Source organism: Biomphalaria glabrata, chromosome 10 (assembly GCF_947242115.1).
Source record: "Biomphalaria glabrata chromosome 10, xgBioGlab47.1, whole genome shotgun sequence".
Taxonomy (NCBI): Eukaryota; Metazoa; Mollusca; class Gastropoda; family Planorbidae; genus Biomphalaria; species Biomphalaria glabrata.
Genome location: NC_074720.1, coordinates 38,281,458 through 38,302,756, shown reverse-complemented (window position 1 = coordinate 38,302,756; position 21,299 = coordinate 38,281,458). Strand labels below are relative to the sequence as shown.

General features: G+C 36.7%; 1 protein-coding gene across 6 annotated transcripts in view; it reads right to left on the bottom strand.

Moving 5' to 3' along the window:
- Positions 1 to 21,299, bottom strand: part of LOC106074676 (1-phosphatidylinositol 4,5-bisphosphate phosphodiesterase delta-4-like) — a 96,876-nt gene that overhangs the window by 32,805 nt on the left and 42,772 nt on the right. Inside the window, exon 1 of one of the 6 annotated variants that reach the window (XM_056043357.1) lies at positions 9,180 to 9,779. The exons of the other annotated variants lie outside the window; for them this stretch is intronic. Coding sequence (XP_055899332.1) covers positions 9,180 to 9,228 — 49 coding nt within the window. The 5' untranslated portion in view covers positions 9,229 to 9,779. Of the gene's footprint in view, positions 1 to 9,179; positions 9,780 to 21,299 lie in introns of those variants that run through there. 6 annotated transcript variants of the gene reach the window in all.

The following is a 21,299-nucleotide window of genomic DNA, read 5'->3' as shown; positions in this document are numbered from 1 at the left end:
TTTTGTACAAAATCTTTTGGATGTTCCTTCAGATTATGTGGATAAAAACATCCTAGCCCAAACCTCCCGACTGGAGATGCGAGCAGGCAAGGTGACTACCGAACGTCATTTCAGGCATCATGAGGTGTTTTATTCAGTAGGAATCAGAGTTTGTCAAGCTTTGAAGGACTATTTTTATATCGGCCATGAAAAAAAAAAAACTGTTTGGTGAACTTCGCTGATTCTCTAACATGGTAGCTGTTAGCTCTTTCTTCTCTGTGGTTGTTCATAGAGCTCATTAGTTACAATGAACTTAATTTTTAAATTGTTTTTTCTCCATTTGGCCGTTAAATGAGTATTCCAGCTCCGTTTGTGGTGGATTTCTGAGAACCATCCATGCAAACTCTGACCCATTGGTTGTAAGGGCAATGGATTTATAGAAGAGCTCAATAAATTCTTGAGCTCTGTTGGAATATAGTCAAATATTTCTTTCTTCTTATGTACGTCTTTGCAAACAACAAATTTCTGCAAACAACATAGTTCTGCAAACAACATATTTCTGCAAACAACATATTTCTGAAAATAACATATTTCTCTATACAGCTGGCTGAGTCAACCATGTCTGGTAATGATGTATTATTTCTATTCAAATTATTATGGCTCAAGAAATCCATGAAAAACTGCTCCAAGTGAAAACTTTACTGTGATACTTAAGACAGATTAATATTTAATGTTTTACAGAACTACTTCATAAAACAGCAAATCCCTATATGAAAAATTATCTCCGTAGCAACGGATGGTGAGCTAGCAAACCTTTAAAAACAAAAAGTTTCCAATATGTTTAGTGATTGTATGCTATACGTATTAACTGTTCTATAATGGGTTTTAATTTGTGTCAGGATTTTGTGATTTTACCATCACAAAAGAGATACAAGACACCGATAGCAAAGACAAACAGACACAAACACTCTTTTGTTCCCCTGGCAATCAAATCATTAAATAAGAACAATCTGATATAAACTTTGTCACATGTAAATTATGAGTGAGTCTGGTGTGGATGTACACTTTGGTTTCTTATAGTTATGTTTTTTGTTTGGTGTAATGCACAAATTGTTAGACAAATTTCCTTACGGATAATAAAGATTATTATTATAAAAAAAAAATAGTTCAACTTAAAATGTAGTTTTAAATTATGTGTAATTTGAAATTGATGAATTTTAAAAAATTCAATATAACTTAAGCAGGGGGTCTACGGAAAACCAGAAAACATGGCAAGGGGTCTACGAGACAAAAAAGTTTGGGAACCACTGATCTAGTGTTTACATGATATTAATGTAGAATTGAGTGTAGGGAAAAAAAACACAATACAGAAGCTATTATTCGTGTTGTATTCTTACAGTTGCTTAGTGTCTTATCTTCACAAACATTAGGTTGGTGTAATGATATAGATTTAGAGTCATTTGAGTATTAATCTCGAGACCAAAAGAGTAGATAGAACTAGACAGGAAATACATCATGTTTAGAGACGCCAGAGAGGGAAGGACAATAGAGACGCTTACAGAGAAGACTCGACGACCATTTCCCCTTGTAAATAAACGCTTTAAAGTTTCGCTAAGCGTTAGTCAGTTCTTTGAAGAGCGCCTGGAAAGCCGAGCAGCTGCGTGAACTCGCATGAGATAGAGTAGTTTTGATTGGAGTATAACAGCTGTCAGGAGAAGCTTGCCCTTTAGAGAATGTTCACTGCGCCTTAAGTTCACAAGCCGGTCCCGAATTGCCGTTAAGTAAATCTTCACTTTGCCAACACACAAATTATCAAGGCGCGCAAATATACAATTGCACGGGACGGTGGGAGAGTTTCGCGACTCACTAATCAGATAAGGATGGCTGCCTGGTCGTGCGGTTTGCGCGCTGGATTGTCGTTTGGATTTATCGATGGTCCCGGGTTCAAACCCTGCCCGCTCCCATTCCCCGTCGTCCTGCGGGAGGTTTGGACTAGGAAGTAAACTATCTTCAACTCTAAAGGAACATCCGAAATATGTAAAACATTTTACAAACAAAAAACATACCGCCCGCCTAAACCTGAACACCCTCTTCCAGTCAGTGGCTGATCCGCCACAGCCTGTCTGCTCTAATGGGTGCTAAGTGCAAAGATTAAAACTAAAAAGTAGGCTGAAACCTTGCACCAAGCAATGAAAGAAGAAAACTTAAAATGGAAAAAAAAAATCCCATGGAATGTAAAAGTGTCCCTGTCCGATACGATTCGTCATAGAAGGTCTAAACACTGACCTGTGACGTCGCAACCTGCCGGCGGTTTAGACCAATAGCTCGTTGCCAGGGCACAGGTCCAACGTCATGACCTATAACGTGACAACGAGCTTTTGGTTGCCACGTCGAAGGTCTCGCCCTTTCTCGCAGAGGTTTTTTCGGCAGTTAGACGACTCAAAAAAAATGGCAGCCATAAACAATGAGCAGAAGAAACTACACACCGACATTGTAGCTCTACACGGCTTTTGTTTCGGTGCAAAGTTCAGTTCAAGCATATCTAGGTTCGTTTACACTGGTGCTCCTGTGTTGTTTAATAAACACATTGACAAATCAATACAATCAATGAGCATCTAATAAATATACATGCAGTTAATAATAGAACTCATTTACCGCCATATCTGGACGCTGATTGAGATGCTGGCGTCCAAATATAGACAAGAAAGGTCAAACAAGGGGAAACAACTGAATGATTGTCAACTGTTAATAATCGTCGAGTTCTGCGTACAGCGCTTGTTGTTTTAGGCAGAGTTCACTACACTTTACTCATTTCGAGAGTAGGTCAGGAGTCCGAGACTTTTAAGACGGCAAGGGAGTCTCTCCCTCATTTGGTTTTAAGCTAATATTAAACTAAGAGTACAACTAAGTCCAAGACTTTTTAGATGACAAGGGCGTCTTTCCCTCATTTGGGTTTTAAGCTAATATTAAACTAAGAGTACAACTAAATCCAAGACTTTTAAGAAGTTTCTCCCTCATTTAACTTAAAGCCAATGTGTTGACTATAAGCTAACTATATACAGACGACGATTCCTAACGTGGCCGCAAAGCCATTCTAATTTCTTACTTTTCAGACAATGTGTTGTACACGTGTATCAATACGCTGTCAGGTATTCACTGAGAATAGCCAGAAGTTCAGCCAGAGGCCTATGAGATTAGAAAACAGGGCATCCTTCTGTGCCGTCCTTGAAGGGGCCTCCATAGTTTCTCCAGTGTCATTTTGTCAAGATTAAAAAAAAAATAAAGCCCCCCCCCCTTTATGACCTCGCACGTAAAAAGGAATAGTAACTAATTAAGAGGCTGTTATGGAGCGTGGTTGATGACTATTTGACAATGACAGGACTATTAGTATTTTTTAAAGTCTCAGTTAAAAAAAAACTATTAAATATTACAATTAAATACTAATGCACATGTTATATTATAATTATTTTACAAATAATTTATTGATGTTTCTTATATATATATATATACTAGCCGGACATTACCCGCGGCCTGCGGGCCTTAGTTTGTGTATTATTAATGTTGTGGATTTGGATTTAGATGTACGTTAAACAGTCTTAAACTTAGCTAATTTTCCTTTCAAGTTTTTCTCTTTCGCTAAGAAAATAAAAGTAGTTTTGCGAAAATGGGTTTAGACGTTAAGCCGTTACATTCATATCTAATATATAAAGTAAGGCGTATGTATATATGCACGATCAAATGTACCCGTATAGAAATCAAAATCGTTAGACAATCTTGATAAAACTTGGCAGAAATGTTCCTTGGGATACCAACTTAGACCGTAGTGTATGTATTGTAGCCCTTAAACAAACTTAAAACCCTCAATAAAAAAAAGTTGACCAGCTATATGAAAGCATTATAACTTCATCGATCTAGGCAATGTTTACATGAGAAAAGATCGAAAGAATCTAGATCTAGATCTAATTTTAAGAACTACACTTTGCGCAGATAGTTTTTTACTTTGACACATGAAATTCAAAATATTATCCATTGATTTCATTATTTAATATAATTATCCTTCAAATTGTGTTTCATAAGCATTTTTAGTAATTTTTTACATAAATTCGTTCCATATATCTGCGAATGTAGAATTCATGATGAGCATTCTTTCATTAGACAATACCGTAATGTAATGTATCCTTATATTCCTAGGTCTAAAACTCTATTTCAACTCTAAGATGTTATAACTTCTCTTCGCAAAGATAGTTTTGTACTTTAACAGATGAAAATACTAATTATAGTCTATTCATTATATATATTTAAAAAAACGAAAGGAGCGCGAGATGAACAGTACAATTAAAACGGGTTTACCCGATTTGTTAAATGAATGGGATTATAAAGTACTTCAGGACGTCTAAATTCGCAGATATAAGTAACGAATTAATCTAAAAATGCTTTTGAAACACAAATTTGATGGTTAATTTTATTAAATAATGAAATCAATAGACTATATTTTGTAATTTCATGTGTCACAGTAAAAAACTATCTGTGCAAAACGTAGTTTTAAAAATTAAATCTAGATCTAGATCCTTTCGACCTTAACATGGTACACATGGTCTAGATTCATGAAATACTAATACTTTAATAGAGTTGGCCTACTTTTTTTTTTTGAGAGTCATAGGTTTATTTTAGGGCTACTATACATGCGTTACGGTTGCAGTTAGTACCCAAGGAACGTTTCTGCCAAGTTTTATCAAGATTGATGAAACGGTTTAGATTAATATGCGGGACATACATACATACATTCGCCTTACTTTCTACTTTATAATATATATATATATATATATATATATATATATATATATATATATATATATAGAGAGAGAGAGAGAGAGAGAGAGAGAGAGAGAGAGAGAGAAAGAGAGACAGAGAGAGAGAGAGAGAGAGAGAGATACAAACACACGAAGAGAGAGAGAATATATACACATAGAAAGAATTAGATATAGAACAACGCCTGGTCCCCTTTCTAGTGTCATAAACACTAGAAGCAGGCAGGGAACTCAGGCATGTCGCTTTTTGTTAATGCCCTTGGTTGATTCACTTGTAATTTGCATAACTACGTGACAGGTAGGCCTATTTGAAATGCAAGCGCTTGTTAGTTACGGTTTAAAAGAGATCAAAAACTTGTTGAATTGAAATCCATCAACGATTATAGAGTTACACTACGAATAAAAATAATAACAATAGTAACGTCTTTGATTCCGAAGATTAACAAGGACTGCAGTGTTTCACATAACTACGCAGATCCAGTTTCTATAGTGTGTATTTCTACGCATCACGTGTGTGTAATAATTAATCACAGACCTTTTTGAAACTCATACAAATATATAGGATGGATGAGAGACTTATTAAATTTTAGTGTATGTATGTATTACAATACAGCGGACTTTTTTTTTTTTTTAAGAAAATTGTATCCGTTATAAATTAACTCTCTCTCACCTAACTGATGATATCAACTTTGATTTGACACCATAAAATAAAGTAATTTTTGGTTTTATAAAGTTTAATTTGTGTTTTATATAAAAAGAATATGCATTCTTCTATAATTATATACCTAATATAACATTTCCTGATTACATACAAAAAAGTTATTGAAGTTTAATCATAACAGTGTAGTGAAACACAAATGAGCCAAATGAATAATTCCGTCGGAACGTGGAAAATAATTACGGAGAGAAAGAGTTAAGGCGTTTTTTCCCCACTATTTGTTATGATAGAGATGTTCAATCTATTTTGATCAGGAGGAGGTGTGTGTGTGTGTGGGGGGGGGTGTATTAGGGTCACGACCCCCATCATGAACACTTTTTCTCTATCTTACAACACGCTGATTTGCTGCACTGTCACCTGCAATGACCGGAAAGGACCATGGGATTGTTATCATTGTTTCGACTATTTACTGAAAATACTGAATTACTGAAAGACTTGATGAATACACTTTTCTACAGTTAATAAAGTAAGGATTAGAGACACACTTAATAGTTGTATATGGAGCTCAGCCGCTCGGGCAAAACAACAACAATTTATCATTGCTTTTTTTTTTACAATGCGTCCTTCAGGTGTCAGAAGATTAGGAAGAGAGCAAAACAAGGGAGCAGACTCAACACACTCTTCTGTAGTCATTTATTTCGGACGTCTGCACAAAGGTGAAAAACAAAGGAGTATTCAGTCTTTGATTGTAAATGTAGTCATACATAATCGTATAGAGTCTTTGACTGCATATGTAGTCATACATAATCGTATAGAGTCTTTGACTGCATATGTAGTCATACACAATCGTATAGAGTCTTTGACTGCATATGTAGTCATACATAATCGTATAGAGTCTTTGACTGCATATGTAGTCATACACAATCGTATAGAGTCTTTGACTGCTTATGTAGTCATACATAATCGTATAGAGTCTTTGACTGCATTATGTAGTCATACACAATCGTATAAGGTCTTTGACTGCTTATGTAGTCATACATAATAGTATATAGTCTTTGACTGCCTATGTAGTCATAAACAATCGTATAGTCTTTGACTGCTTATGTAGTCATACATAATAGAGTCTTTGTATATGTAGTAATACATAATCGTACAGACTTTGACCGTATATGTAGTCATATACAATCGTATAGAGTCTTTGACTGTATATATAGTCAAACATAATAGTATTGAGTCTTTGACTGCATATATAGTCAAACACAATCGTATAGAGTCTTTTATTGTATATGTAGTCATACATAATCGTACAGTGTTTTGACTGTAAATGTAATCATACATAATCGTATAGAGTCTTTAACTGGTATTGACAAATGTAAACTGAGTGTCAACATAATCTTTTGAAAAAAACAATTAACACTATTTCGTTATAAAACCCTGACTAATTATGTCAATGACACAGACAACAATGATGATCTAAAGACCTTATTTTTAGCTGTTCAAGATTTTAGAACGCTGCACAAATACAAAGATGTATGAATTTGAAGGGGGACACAATTTCTAATTACAGATGTTAATTTTCTATGTTTCAAGAAGAACTAGAGGCAGGGCCGGACTTAGACTTGATGAGGCCCTGAGCCATTTGAGATATGCGGCATCTTATGAATACAATTTTTTTTTCTTCGTTCTTTCTTCAAATTGATTGAAAATATCCACGTCACGCTTTGAAGCCCCCCCCCCCCCCCCAAGAATAGCTTTTATTGACTAGAATATTAAGTAAATCTAGCTCTAAGAAGAGGAGATTGTGTGAAAATCAGCCAAAATTTTTTTTAAGCGTATTGATATTGTTCTAATGTTTTCTAATTTATTTAAATATACTTTGAAAGAACTACTTTTGTTCAATAATGTATAAATATCATAAATAAAAAAAATTAAGTTTCCTTTTGAGACCTTGCGATCTATGGGGCAGATGAATAAAAAGGTAATCTGTTTTTATGGTCTACGGTTAACGAGGGTGTCGTGTGGCCAACACAACGACCAACCGCCTTAACTTTTCCCCAACTAATGTGAGGTACGCATTAGAGCTGGGTGGATTCAGAGGCGCCCTAAACCAAAATTTAAAATCCCAGTCTTCTCTACTATTGGGAGGGCCAAACGCTCTACCACTCAGCCGCCGGACCTCTTGTTAGAAATACAGTTCGTGGTATATTTCAAGTTTGATGCTACCCCCCCCCCCCACCAGTGTAAAATAGCTACAGTTCAAGCAGATATAGCACCACCACAAAATTGATGACAATATATATGAGAGATATAAGATAAGATTATTTTATTGGTCCAAACAAATGGAAATTCAGTTTGACAACAATTGTCCATCTCAGAATAACTACTTGAAGTAAGATATGTTTGATTTTTCTGGGGTATTATAAAATAGCCTGATGATTCATAAAACGTCTAGACTTGTCAGTATATGTTTTCGCAACACAAGTATCCCAGAAGCCTAACAATCATACGACAATAGTCCATAAACTTTAAACTTAAGAAAAAAAGAATGAGTCATGATGAGTGATAGCGTTTTGTTTTTTGAATTTCTAGTGTCAAGTATTATACTTCCCAAATAGCTGGTGAGGAAAAGAGAATCACATTTACACTTGAATGCAGATCTTAACTCTTCAGGTTTAGACAAAGAATGTCAGGCGACACAAAGAAATGTGGAGACAAGTTGCATTTGATTTCAAAGACTATTTCGACAATTCCCATAGCAGAGACAAGAATGCCATTTGTTTCCTACCAAACAAAGTTCTGCTTTTTAGTTTATTATCAAATAATTTCAAGAGTCGAGACTGGTATGAAGTACATGAATAAAATAAATGCCTTGAACGTCTGTATATCTAAGATAAGTTTGAAATAAAGACTTTTATATAGAAGAGTTTCATACATAGCGGTTATTCCATAAATAGATAGCTTTTTGGTGTATCCGGTGTATAAAATACAGAAAGTGTTGACAAGCTAGGAGTTTTTTTTAAGGTGCATGAGAATGTTTGTATAGTTTTTAGCTCTGCAGAACTAAACATTTTTCTGAGCTCTTCTGTTTGTGAGACACAATTATTTCAATATGAAGGAAGTATTAGACTTTGACTCTAGGACTTAAAGCTTTTTTAAAAACAAAATGGGCGACAAACTAGCGGTAATAATGAAGAGTTGATACCAGAGGCGTAGTGGAGGGGGAGACAAGGGGCACGCAAAGGGGCGCAAAAAAAAAATCACTTTACATCCATGTAGTGGAAGATTTTGTATAATTCTATACTTTATGCAGGTTAATATTAGTTTCAATATATTTTTACGACTGAGTCATGATTGACTTTTATAAAAATAGATTTTAAAAGTTCAGAAACAACAAGGAGTATCCGAGCTTTTTTTTAGCACGTAACACAATAGAGTATTTTGTGGAAGTAAAATAATTGTAGATATTTTTGTTAAATAATATATTTCTAAGGTTATTTTTGTCATATTATTATTAAACACATTTTATAGCAAAGCCTATATTTCTAAGTGAGGGGGTGGGTGTGCCAGAAACCTTCCCCGAGAACACGTTTTGCTTACTACGCCTCTGGCTGATACTTAGACAACTATTGAGATATTGTTATAAAATATTCATATTTTCTTGAACTTTTTTTACGAGAGATCTATAGCTAGGAACTCTTTAGTGATGTAAAATAAACTTGTAATTAACATCATACTTAGTGAATGTTCTCTGTGATCCACCTTGACCTCCTGTGCAGACATCATTACGTCACGAGACACTGGATCTAAAAGTCACACAGTAGGCCTATTCCCCGTGAAACACAGAAACAGATTTATTTCCCCCCCAGAATGTAGCGAACTTTTAATCACGTAGTCTCCAAGAACATAAGCACAGTAAACCCAAACACCAAAAAAAGAAACTAAATTTAAAAAACAAATTACATAAGTCGCCTGCTTAAATAAACCGGAAACTGCACTAATCCTTAGTTATAATTGGATTCAAATAAGCCACTAAAGATCTAAATTACACAAGTCTTCAATACAATACGAGATGTGAAACAATTTCCCTTTAAAAATAGAAACCTTTTCCCCTCACTTCATCGATTAGAATATTTCAAAGTTACAAATGAACCTCATAAATAAATACCAGCTATTCAACTCTATACAAGCGAGAACATTATACTTAGATGAAAGATACTTTTAAATAGAGGTGGGGGGGGAGAGAACAGGAAAGTTTGTTTTTTTTTAATTGTCCCTTAAAGGTAAAAGGGAAGAATAAAGAAAACACAAAATGTCTTGTCTCCGTCAATATAAACACACATTAAGGAAAAAGAAAAACAAGTTCGGCAACTCTGATGTGAAATATTTACTCCTGTCGTCTGCCAGTGTGTGACCTGTAAAGTAGGTTGGGAAAGATCAGCGGACTGACGGGATTGACAGAGACACAGAGAGAGAGAGAGAGAGAGACAAAGAGAGGGGGGGGGGGAGGAGCGGAAAGGGAAAGCGGGTGGGGGAGGGGAAACAATGAACAGTAAATGTGACCCCAAATAGAAATTAAATTCTAGAGGAATGCTACATAATAAAAGTTAAAGGGCGATAAAACCTGAAACGATGTCGGCAACAATTAAGCAGACACTCATCAGTTCCCCCAATTTCCCACTTTTTAAAATATGTTCCTTTAAAATTTTTTTTTTACATTTTCTAGCTGGACCAATTCTATCGGTCAGTGCGATCCAATAAAAATTAAAAGTTTGCATTGCATAAAGGGAGTTTGCAAATCATTTTTTGTTGTTGTTTTTTCTTATTATCCCCCCCCTCCCAGTGACGTATACAACCTTCAATTGTTCTTAGTGTATACAAATATTGTTTTGCAAATTTCACCCTCATGTCCGTGGTGTTAAACAATATGAAAACCTGCCTTTAATCAGTATTGCTTACCAAAGAACGGACCCACAATGGCCACCTATAAGTTTGTGTGAAAACAAAAACTCCGTTTGGTATCTTGTCTTTTATTGCATTCATTCGATGAATGTCTAAATATTTTGTAAACATATTGGCTACCTTTTGCTTTCTCTAGTAACCTCCTACAGATTAAATTATAGAATTGCGTGGATATAATATACTAAAATATTACTTTAAAATGGTGTACATGTATTTGTAGGAAAAGAAACGAAATGAAATAGTTAATTAAAAAAAAAAAAAAGAAAGAGGAAAGTCCAATGTTTGCCCAACACCACAGACGTCAGCGTTGGCCCAACACCATAGACGCTCAGTGTTGGACCAACTCCATAGACTTCCAGTTATGGCCCAACACCACAGACGTCAAGTGTTTGCCCAACACCACAGACGTCAGCGTTGGCCCAACTCCATAGACTTCCAGTTATGGCCCAACACCACAGACGTCAAGTGTTGGCCCAACACCACAGACGTCCAGTGTTGGACCAACTCCATAGACTTCCAGTTATGGCCCAACACCACAGACGTCAAGTGTTGGCCAAACACCATAGACGCCCAGTGTTGGACCAACTCCATAGACTTCCAGTTATGGCCCAACACCATAGACGTCCAGTGTTGGTCAAACACCATAGACGTCAAGTGTTGGCCGAACGCCACAGAAGTCCAGTGTTGGCCCAACACGACAGACGCCCAGTGTTGCTGTAGACTCTTGAGTTTCCGCTTACCTTTTCTTGTTTAAACAAAACTACCTCTAATATTGCGAACATGTTACCAAAGTTGTAACAACACCAGATCATTACACACAAACACACATTTCCCGCATGCATTGAATAGGCATCCCAAAACCTGGTCATCTAGATAATGTTAATTAGTTTCAGGTGAATTCATGTGCAGCGAAGCAAAACGGTTAAATGTTTAACATCAATAAGAAAGGCTGGTCACGTGAACGTGGTGAAGAGAGCAATGCTAGTCCTCTCATTTATTCTTTCTTCCTCTCTCTCTCTCTCTCTTCTCCTTGTCTTCATCTTTTTCTCTTTTTTTCTTATTTCTTTCTCTTCCAACGTCTTTCTATCTCTCTCTTTCTCTCTCGCTTCTTGTATCTCTTTTTCTTTCTTTTCTCTTTCTCTTTTTTTAAAACTCTACCTTATCTATCTTCTTCTCTCTTTCTTTCTCTCTCTCTCTCTTTCTCTTCTGTGCTGTGTGACAGTTCACGTAACCCTGGTGCTAAAGAAACGCTTGGTTTCTAGTTTTAAGTATTGAAAACAACAGCATCCCAGAATTCTCATTTCCTGATAGGCCCTACTGTAATGTATTTTAGTTCTTTTTTTAATGCTAGAACTACATATGGCCTCCTTCAGACGCAAACCACGACAGATCATCTCAAGGAAATGAGATAAATGCTAGAGCTACATATGGCCTTCTTCAGACACAAAACCACGACAGATCATCTCAAGGAAATGAGATAAATGCTAGAGCTACATATGGCCTTCTTCAGACACAAAACCACGACAGATCATCTCAAGGAAATGAGATGAATGCTAGAACTATCATATGGCCTTCTTCAGACGCAAAACCACGACAGATCATCTCAAGGAAATGAGATCAATGCTAGAGCTACATATGGCCTTCTTCAGACACAAAACCACGACAGATCATCTCAAGGAAATGAGATGAATGCTAGAACTATCATATGGCCTCCTTCAGACGCAAACCACGACAGATCATCTCAAGGAAATGAGATAAATGCTAGAGCTACATATGGCCTTCTTCGGACACAAAACCACGACAGATCATCTCAAGGAAATGAGATCAATGCTAGAGCTACATATGGCCTTCTTCAGACACAAAACCACGACAGATCATCTCAAGGAAATGAGATGAATGCTAGAACTATCATATGGCCTCCTTCAGACGCAAACCACGACAGATCATCTCAAGGAAATGAGATAAATGCTAGAGCTACATATGGCCTTCTTCAGACACAAAACCACGACAGATCATCTCAAGGAAATAAGATGAATGCTAGAACTATCATATGGCCTCCTTCAGACGCAAAGCCGCGATAGATCATCTCAAGGAAATGAGATGAATGCTTGGGTATTACCTATGGTCGTAACGATGTCGCCCACACAACAGTCCTCTCTCCCCCCCCCCCCATCACTTTTCTTGCAGCTGATTTATCCAAAAGAACGACATGGGCCGATAGGCCTACATTTCGGGATCAGCCGCGTTGTAGGCTCTGCCAGTGTGTACCACTGTGTGCTGCAAGATGAAAAAGGATCGCCGGCTCCTGATTTTTCCTCAGGTTTGATTCCCGAAAATTTTCCCATGTTTGCGCATAGCTGCAAGGTTTGAATGATTCAAAACGAGGACAAGGTCTTTCAGAATAGGTCGCAAAGGGGATTTTCATAAATGGAGTCATCTGTGTATCCGTTGAACCAAATGCATTTCAAAAAAGGATCTAATAATTTTTATGCACTTTTTTTTTAGCACTGCGGAATCAAATTTATAAGTGAATTAAATTACACCTCTCTCTCTGTCTCTCTCTCACCTTCTCTCTCTCTCTCTCTGTGTTATGAATCATATTGTGTGAATTGTGTTGTCTATATGAGCACCTAGTCTGTACTATTCTTTGCTTTGAAATATTTTTTTCCGAAATCAGCCTCGTTTTCATAAAAAGAGCATGGCTTGACCCCATTGAGATCTCAAAACTAAAAAATGTGCTCTGTGATTGGTCAATCAAGTAAAATAAAAACCAGAAGTAAGATGTGAAAGCTACAAAACAAAATTTTCAAGTATGTAAACTGATGCAGAACAAATGATAGCCAGATCTGATATTTCTACCACACCAATTCGCAATTAAGCTGACTGGATTCATGGACTCGATTCGTTAATTAGATTCATTCTTTATTACTCCGATTTGTAATTAAGCTGACTGAATTCAAGGACTCGATTCCATCGAGTCATTCTATAACACCAACTTGCAATTAAGCTTACTGGATTTATGGGCACGATTCTTTTAGCACATTCATTCTTATCTGCTAACCGTAGGCACGAAGGGGCTGGATCTCTCAGTGTCAAACGCTATTAACCTATTGCGTGGCCCTTGGTGGCTGCTCCCAAGTAAAAATCAGACAGACAGACAGACACACACACACATACAGAGAAAGAGAGATAGAGAGAGAAACAGACAGCCAAATTATATTTTGGACTATTTATTATTATTATTATTATTATTATTAATATTATTATTATGTTAGAAATGAACGAGTAGTCGTTCTCTGGCGCTGCCAGGGTCGAGTTTCGCTAAAGTGAAACAAAATTCATCGTAGTCCCTTTAACAGTTTCCACTGAGGAATTTTCTGGTGATGTGGCAGGTCTGCAGCAGTACCGCCCTCTGACAGGCAACGAGGATGTTCCTAGGAATGTTAAGGGCCTTGAAGGTGTCTGTTAATATTATTATTATTATAATACAACGATTTCAAACTCTGTGGCGCTGCAAGATCGAGGTTCGATAAAATTCATTGTAGTCTCCCCTTAACAATGTCCACTCAAAAAAAATTTCTTATATTACTTTCTTTAGATTTTGTCTTTTAAAATTCTCAACAATATTGTGTATTTCTGGATAGAAGTTGATTAATTTTAAAGTATCTGCTTTAGTTTCAATTTTGATGTTGAATGCATAGTCATCAACCGCAAGGTCTGAAAGGGAAAATTTACTTTTTTTTTCTTTTACTCTTTGCATTGTTTAAGAAATGTAGCAGTGTAAAAGAGAAAAAGAAGAGGAAGTGATATAGAGAAATGTGGAGGGCGTATAATAATATCTACAAAAATAAAGAAAAAATGTTCTAAAACGTCAACAGGAGGATGAGGAGAAGTGTTCCAATAAACATACAAAAAGAAATCCTGTTCGGAACGTGACAGTGAAGGAACACTGGTGCCAACTAAAAAATAGCAATATCCTACAAGCGGAACAACTTAGAAATTTGATTTCATGGTGTTAAAAAAAAGGCACAAAAATTGTTAGATGCTTTTTGAAAATCAGGGCCTATCAATTACTTCCGTATCTAGTACATACACAAATGACTCCATTTATGAACCGCCCCCCCCCCCAACATTATAAAAGACATTGTCCACGTTTTGAAACATAATTGTAATCTCCCCCCTCTCTCTCAACTCCCTCTCTCTCTCTCTCTCTCTTTTTCCTATGAAGTTAGTTTATTCTGTGCCAATTTTAATTTTCAATAATAAAAAAAATGCAGGGAGTAAGGGTATAGCATTGGTAGGGCGCCAGTTCTTTCTGGACGAACACATCCATAAACAGTTCATGTAACAACTAATGAGACAAGTGGAGCTCACACACATTTTTACAAAGCTTATATCAACTCACGATGTCTGTCTGTCTGCCTGCCTGTCAGGGTGAAATCTTTAACACGTTATTTGTCCGACTTCCCATTCTAGGACTAAGTTAAAAATTTGCCCGATTATTCTTTGTGGATGACAATACACGAATCTATAAAAACAAATCAAACAATTAGTTCAAACCAACTATTCCTAATTAAGCGAGTCACCTGTATAGTTATGTTTTATCTTGACGTGCTAGCTGTAAGTACGCAGATTTGAAATGAAAACACAAGGCCTTGTACGAATTCAGTTTGTGATTATGTCAAATCAAATCGTGTCGTGGAGTGAGTGTGTGTGAGGGGGTGGGGGAGAGAAGAGGGGGTAGAAAAAGCCGGGGGGGGGGGGGTAAAAAAAATCCAGGTCCTTAAAATAAAATCCCATCGTTCTTCATGCATGTATACATTTGCTTTCAGTCAAAGGGAATTAAAAACATGAATAGAAATAATGTTATTATTTCCCTTGCGTTACGTTCTTCTGTGGCGCGGGATTCATTGGCTTGTCATTGACCTAATTTGCACATCATCAATTAACTCTAGATGTGGTCATTGGTTGGCAGTCAGCCCAAAGTCCCTAAACGTGGCTCCCTGCAACCCTCTTGAGTTCCCCTCTCCTCTGATGAGAGCCTTCAGTGTTCAAGCCCACATGATTACATGATATTTGTTTTATTTTGTTATTATTGTTGTATACACGTTCAGACGTTTAGGAATCTGTTTTGTAAATGTGAAAACGAGTTTTAAAGCTGAATTATAGAGGGGGGTGGGCCAACCAATTAGAGAGAGAGAGAGAGAGAGAGAGAGAGAGAGAGAGAGAGAGAGAGAAAATTATACTAAAAGTTCTCATTTAGATGTAAGGTTCTTAAATATCGAGAATTGACTCAATGTTTACAACCGAGGATTTGAATTATAGTCATTTAAACTAGCAAAATATAAAGAATACTATATATTATATTAAAGACACATAGCTTATGTAAGGGTAAGAAGTCCACAATGGCGTTAACAACTATTTAAGGGGACTATACCCAGCAAATTTAGTCATATCTGTGAATACTGAATACTTAGATTCCATTGTGTAAGTATCAAACAAAATAATTAATTACCAGAACTCAAATGACTATTTGGTTATTTTTAGCGGCCCCCGAAAGGGGAAAAGACGCTATTAGTTTTGTGTGGAATGTCTGTTCGTCCGTCCGTCCCGTTTAGATCTCGTAAACTAGAAAAGATAGTGAAAATCTGACACCATAATATTTCAGAACATTAAAAGTTCTGATGCAACGGTTGTTCTTTTCTTTTCTGAAAGAGAAAAATCTAATTTTTTAAATCGCCAATGCAAGCAGTTTTTTTTTTCATAAAAATGCACCACTTTTACAACTATTCACTATTAATAGTAACAAACACAGGAGGCTCTAATGAAGGGAGCCGCTATTAAACAATATTTAAAACTTGTTTATGCAAATTTTTTATTACATTTGTATTGCTAAGTAATGTAAGTTCTATCATACTAACTACTACATTTACAGAAAAATAAGTTTTCTTTTTTTTATAGTATGCATATAGGTTGGACATTTAAAACAACTATTATTAAGTAGTTTTTCTTATTATTACGTGAACTGCAGTGTTGCGCATAGAGACATACTAGACTTAACTAAAGGTAATTTTAAAATCGTTTTTTTCTTGAGGATTTGAAAAAGAAATTGACCCTTTACAAAACAATTAGATCAATTAGATATTCATTATAAGACATCAGTTAGGCCAGGTTCACATCCAACTTCACATTCACTTTCACCTATCCTCTGGTCTGCTGGACCACTGGGGCACCACACAAGATCAGTCAACCTTCTTTCTTCATTCTTCTCTGTCATTTGTCTTTGATAGAATTTCATTCTGATGTTCTTTCTGAAAATATTGAAACCTGCCTTTTTACCTGCCTGGGTGGACCACTTCGGGGGCCCATTACGAGTTTGTGTTTTCACACAAACTGTCTTTGTAACCTTGTTTTTATTCATTTATGTCTTGTCAATGTCAATGAATAATTTTGCGAAGTTTCAACTTGATCCGAGAATGGATATGGGAGAAATATCGTGTACACATTTTTTTACCAGACAGACAGACAGACAGACAGACAGAGTTGATATAAGCTTTGTAACAACGACCAAACTTATCCTTTTAAAACAAATCATAGAGATAATTGCGTTCCCGTGGTATATTCTTATATTTTCTACTGTACCAATTTAGTAATAGTGATAGCTTTAGGTTAGCGTTAATTGTTATTGATATTAATCGTTGATATTTGATAATCATTGTTTGATTGCGTTAGGAGGATATTTGATACTCATAGCCTGGGTTAAATAGATACTCGATATTGTCTGATATGTTAGAAACCTGACGATTGGTTGTACGTGTAGATGGAAGTAACGTTTGTCTGTATTGGGTATAACTCTTTTCAAATCAAACTTTTCCCGCCATTATTAGCCCTCAGTAGAGTTCTACCAGTTCGTCTGCTCTCCCGTCTGCTCTCACCATCAATGCAATGGCACGCGCGGTGCACGCCCTACCAGTGTTATGTTAATTGCGGGCACCAGATGACCAGTGAAAACAGTGCCTCAGTGGGAGACTCTACACTTTTTTTTGGAGTGTCTTCGATCCCTGGAAACAACGGTTGACCATTATCCATGACACCCCAGGGTGCAATGTGAACTAGATTGACTTAGTAGCGTAACAAGATAGTAGGGCAGAAACGGTGAAAACGTAGCCGCCCAATGATCACATTCGAAAAATTTGGCGCCTTCTGCAGTTCTATCGCACGCTGGTGATATCCGGTTGTCTTTACGCTAGATGCTGATACTTTGATACTAAAACAACATTTTCTATTCATAATAAATCAACCCCCCCCCTACACACACAATAACTACAGTAGTACATTTATCTATTATTGTAAGGCGGCCTTTTGAGGGTGGCGAAAAAAAGGGGAGGACGTCCAATGTCCCGCGCCTAAGGAGGTCATGCGATATGGAGATACCTATGCCTCCACCAAATTGTCGTACACATATGCGAGATCTGTGCTACACATTATAATGTACCGCAGTACTATAATAATGTTTTATTTTTAGGTCCCCTTTCAGACCATGTCTATAGGGCAGATGATAGAAAGGTCAACTGTTTCTGTGGCCCACGGTTTACGAGGGTGTCATGTGGCCAGCACAAATACCATCCGCCTTTACTTTTCCCTAACTAATGTCAAGTGCTCATTAGATCTGGGTGGTGAACTCAGTGGCGCTCTAAAGATCCCGATATTTAAAAAATCCCAGTTTTCACTACGATTCAAACTCGGGACCCTCCTTTTCGGAAGCCAAGCGCTTTATCACTCAACCACCCAGCCTCCATGATAATATGTTACATACTGAAATATAGCGTAGTGGATTGTTTTTGAAATCAGATCACCTCATCAAAGACTTCTTATTTAATAGTGTTGAACTCTTTATAGTTATACTAATTACCATGTTATAGAAAATACAATAAACGTGGGTATATGTGACCCTTCCTGACCAAGTAAAACAAAAGATAGCTTAAGGTATGTCCCAGCATACAACTCGTGCCTACTGCTATGGCCACCTATGATAAATATGGCATGCAAACCATTGTTAAATAAAATCTCCAGTTAAGGCAAATCTGAGCATTAAAAATAGGAATAAACTTAATAGAATCTTCAATGCTGCTGGCAAAATCATTGGCAAAAAATAAACCTCATTTGGGCAGTTGTTTGAGGAAAACATCTATAAAAAAGCTAACAAGATCCTTGAAATAAAGAATCACCCTTTGTGTCAGGATTTTGTGATTTTACCATCACAAAAGAGATACAAGACACCGATAGCAAAGACAAACAGACACAAACACTCTTTTGTTCCCCTGGCAATCAAATCATTAAATAAGAACAATCTGGTACAAACTTTGTCACATGTAAATTATGAGTGAGTCTGGTGTGAATGTACACTTTGGTTTCTTATAGTTATAATGTTTTTTGCTTGGTAATGCACACATTGTAAGACAAATTTCCTTACGGATAATAAAGATTATTATTATTATTATTTATTATTATTATTAATAATCGGACAAATCCAGCCAAATAGATCTTTATCAATAACGAACTTACACAAAAAATGCACCTCACGGCTTATTGTTTCTGTTACTGTCATTAGTGCTTAATGCAAAGTCATCTCGAGATTCTTGAAGCTTACAATAAGATGAACCATTGTCCTTTTTATACAGTCTCTCATTGAGCTATGCCCTTATCGCATTAAGACACTCAAGTGTCGTCTGATTGGCTGTGTTTTAGGGGAGAATACTTTTGTGTCGACCTCTCCTCTTCCATTGAAGATCTTTTGGCTGGTGCAGAGAAAGCAGCATTCCCAGTGCAGTCATCTTTGGTCAACTAAAATGTAGCGCTCGGTCAGGATAAGAATTTCAACCAACTATTCGGGCGCCATCTTACTTCTGCAGGCGAGGGGGGGGGGGGGGGAGTACTCATATTCCCCTTTTTTGAGTTTGATATACATATACACGACTAATAGCACAACTGGATCATGTAGGTCCAGGGCTGGATTTCAGTTAGTGGAGTCCAAAGGTAAGATTTTTGTGGAAGCCAATACACTTTGTCGAAAGATTTTACAAAAATTAACTTATTAATAAAGATTAAAAGGCTGCTTGCATTTAATAGCATGCCGTATTTCAGTAGAAAGAAATAGAGTACTTTTACATTTAATCTCATTTTCATTCTTTTTTTTTTTTTTTAGGGGGGGGGGGGGGTAATATTATGTATATTTTTGTAAACAAAAATGTAATTTTTAAAGTTTGTGGAGGGTAAGGCTAAAGCCTTGGGTTGACCACACTGTCGTAAATCCAGATCTGCATTTATATATTACGACACTTCTTAACCACGACAGTGACGCCAAGCGTAGGATTAAAAGTATTGTCGGTAAAAATGCGAAAAGAAATGAAGGTAGGATATAAAGAAAACCCAGAGAAACGTACAGGTTTCTGACCCGTCAAAATTCTGATATTTTTTTTATACATCTCTATTGTGTAGTCTCCTCTACTGTGGAAGCCCCTGGGCAGTAGCCAAACCTGCCCTCCCTTAAATATGTCCCTGTTTATGCTTAGATGTAATTTGTAATATATAGATTCTACATTTTGTAGCCAACTTATATCGATTCATTTTTGAGTTTTAAAAAATTAATAACTTAGAATGAAGTTTTAAAAAAAAGTGGAGAGACAAACGAAACTATTTTATTGAGATGAGTGCAGTCTGCGTGCTTTTACTGGGCTACATGTGGAGATTCCTACCAAGATTGCATGTTTATACAAATCAATATAATTGATTGATATAATTTTATAGTTTCTTTTTTTTTAAAGAGAATCTTACTTCTACCAACGATGAAAAGGCGAGGGAAAAAAGGATTTGAAAACACATGGATACACTTAGGACGTAACTATCTTCTATCATGAAGAAACGTCTATAATTGATAAGATAAGACTAGTCACTAATACACTTTTCCCATAGATACTATGGTAAGGTTCCAGGATAGACTTCCGAGAAAAGATACCATGCTAGGATGTTATAAATGGGATGTCATGATAAGGGTTAACAATATAAAGTTACGTAATAAGATACCAATAGATAAGATAAGAGATATCTTGGCAAGATCTCATGAAAGGATGTTATGAAAAGGTTCTTTGATAAGATACCATGTTAAGATTATCTTCCCGCCGTTCGACGCATAGGTCGGCAAGCTCTTTCCGCAGATTTCGGTCCTAGACGACTTCCACAGCCTCGTCCAGACAGATGCACACGGATTTTAGGTCTTCTAAGAAGCTGCGACTCCATGTAATACATGACCTTTCCTTTTCCTCTTTTCAGCTTCCATTTTATAGCTGGCTTTGGTCAACGTATTTCCTCTTGTATAAGAGATGTTTGGTCAACATTTCACCCAGCGGACGATTGCCTGGGCGGGAAAGAGCTTCTCTATAAGAGACACGATCTCAGCATTGTTCTCCGTCAAGATTATTCTCAGAAATCGCTGTAGAGCCACGTTTAGTCTCTTTTCAACGAGAATTGTATTTGTGGCAGATCTTTTGTCTACAGGCTTATTCATTTGTTTGCCCAGATAGGCCGTAGTTGTTTTTTTTGGAAGACGGCTTCTGCTTTTCTTATCCGACAAGCGACATCGTGATATGCATCGCCATTGCATGTGATAACGCTGCCTGAAGAGGTGAGCTCAAGGCACTGTGATAACATTACAAACACAAACACAAGAGCTTACATGACAAACTAATCTAAAAAAGTTTTAAACAGGTAGGTTTTAATGTTTTTCTTGAAAGAAGTGTAGGATGTTGCCTGTCTGAGATCAATGGGGAGTGAGTTCCAAACCTTTGGTCCGTGCACTGAAAAAGCCAGCAGATCGTAGCTTTTGAGGGAGAAACTTA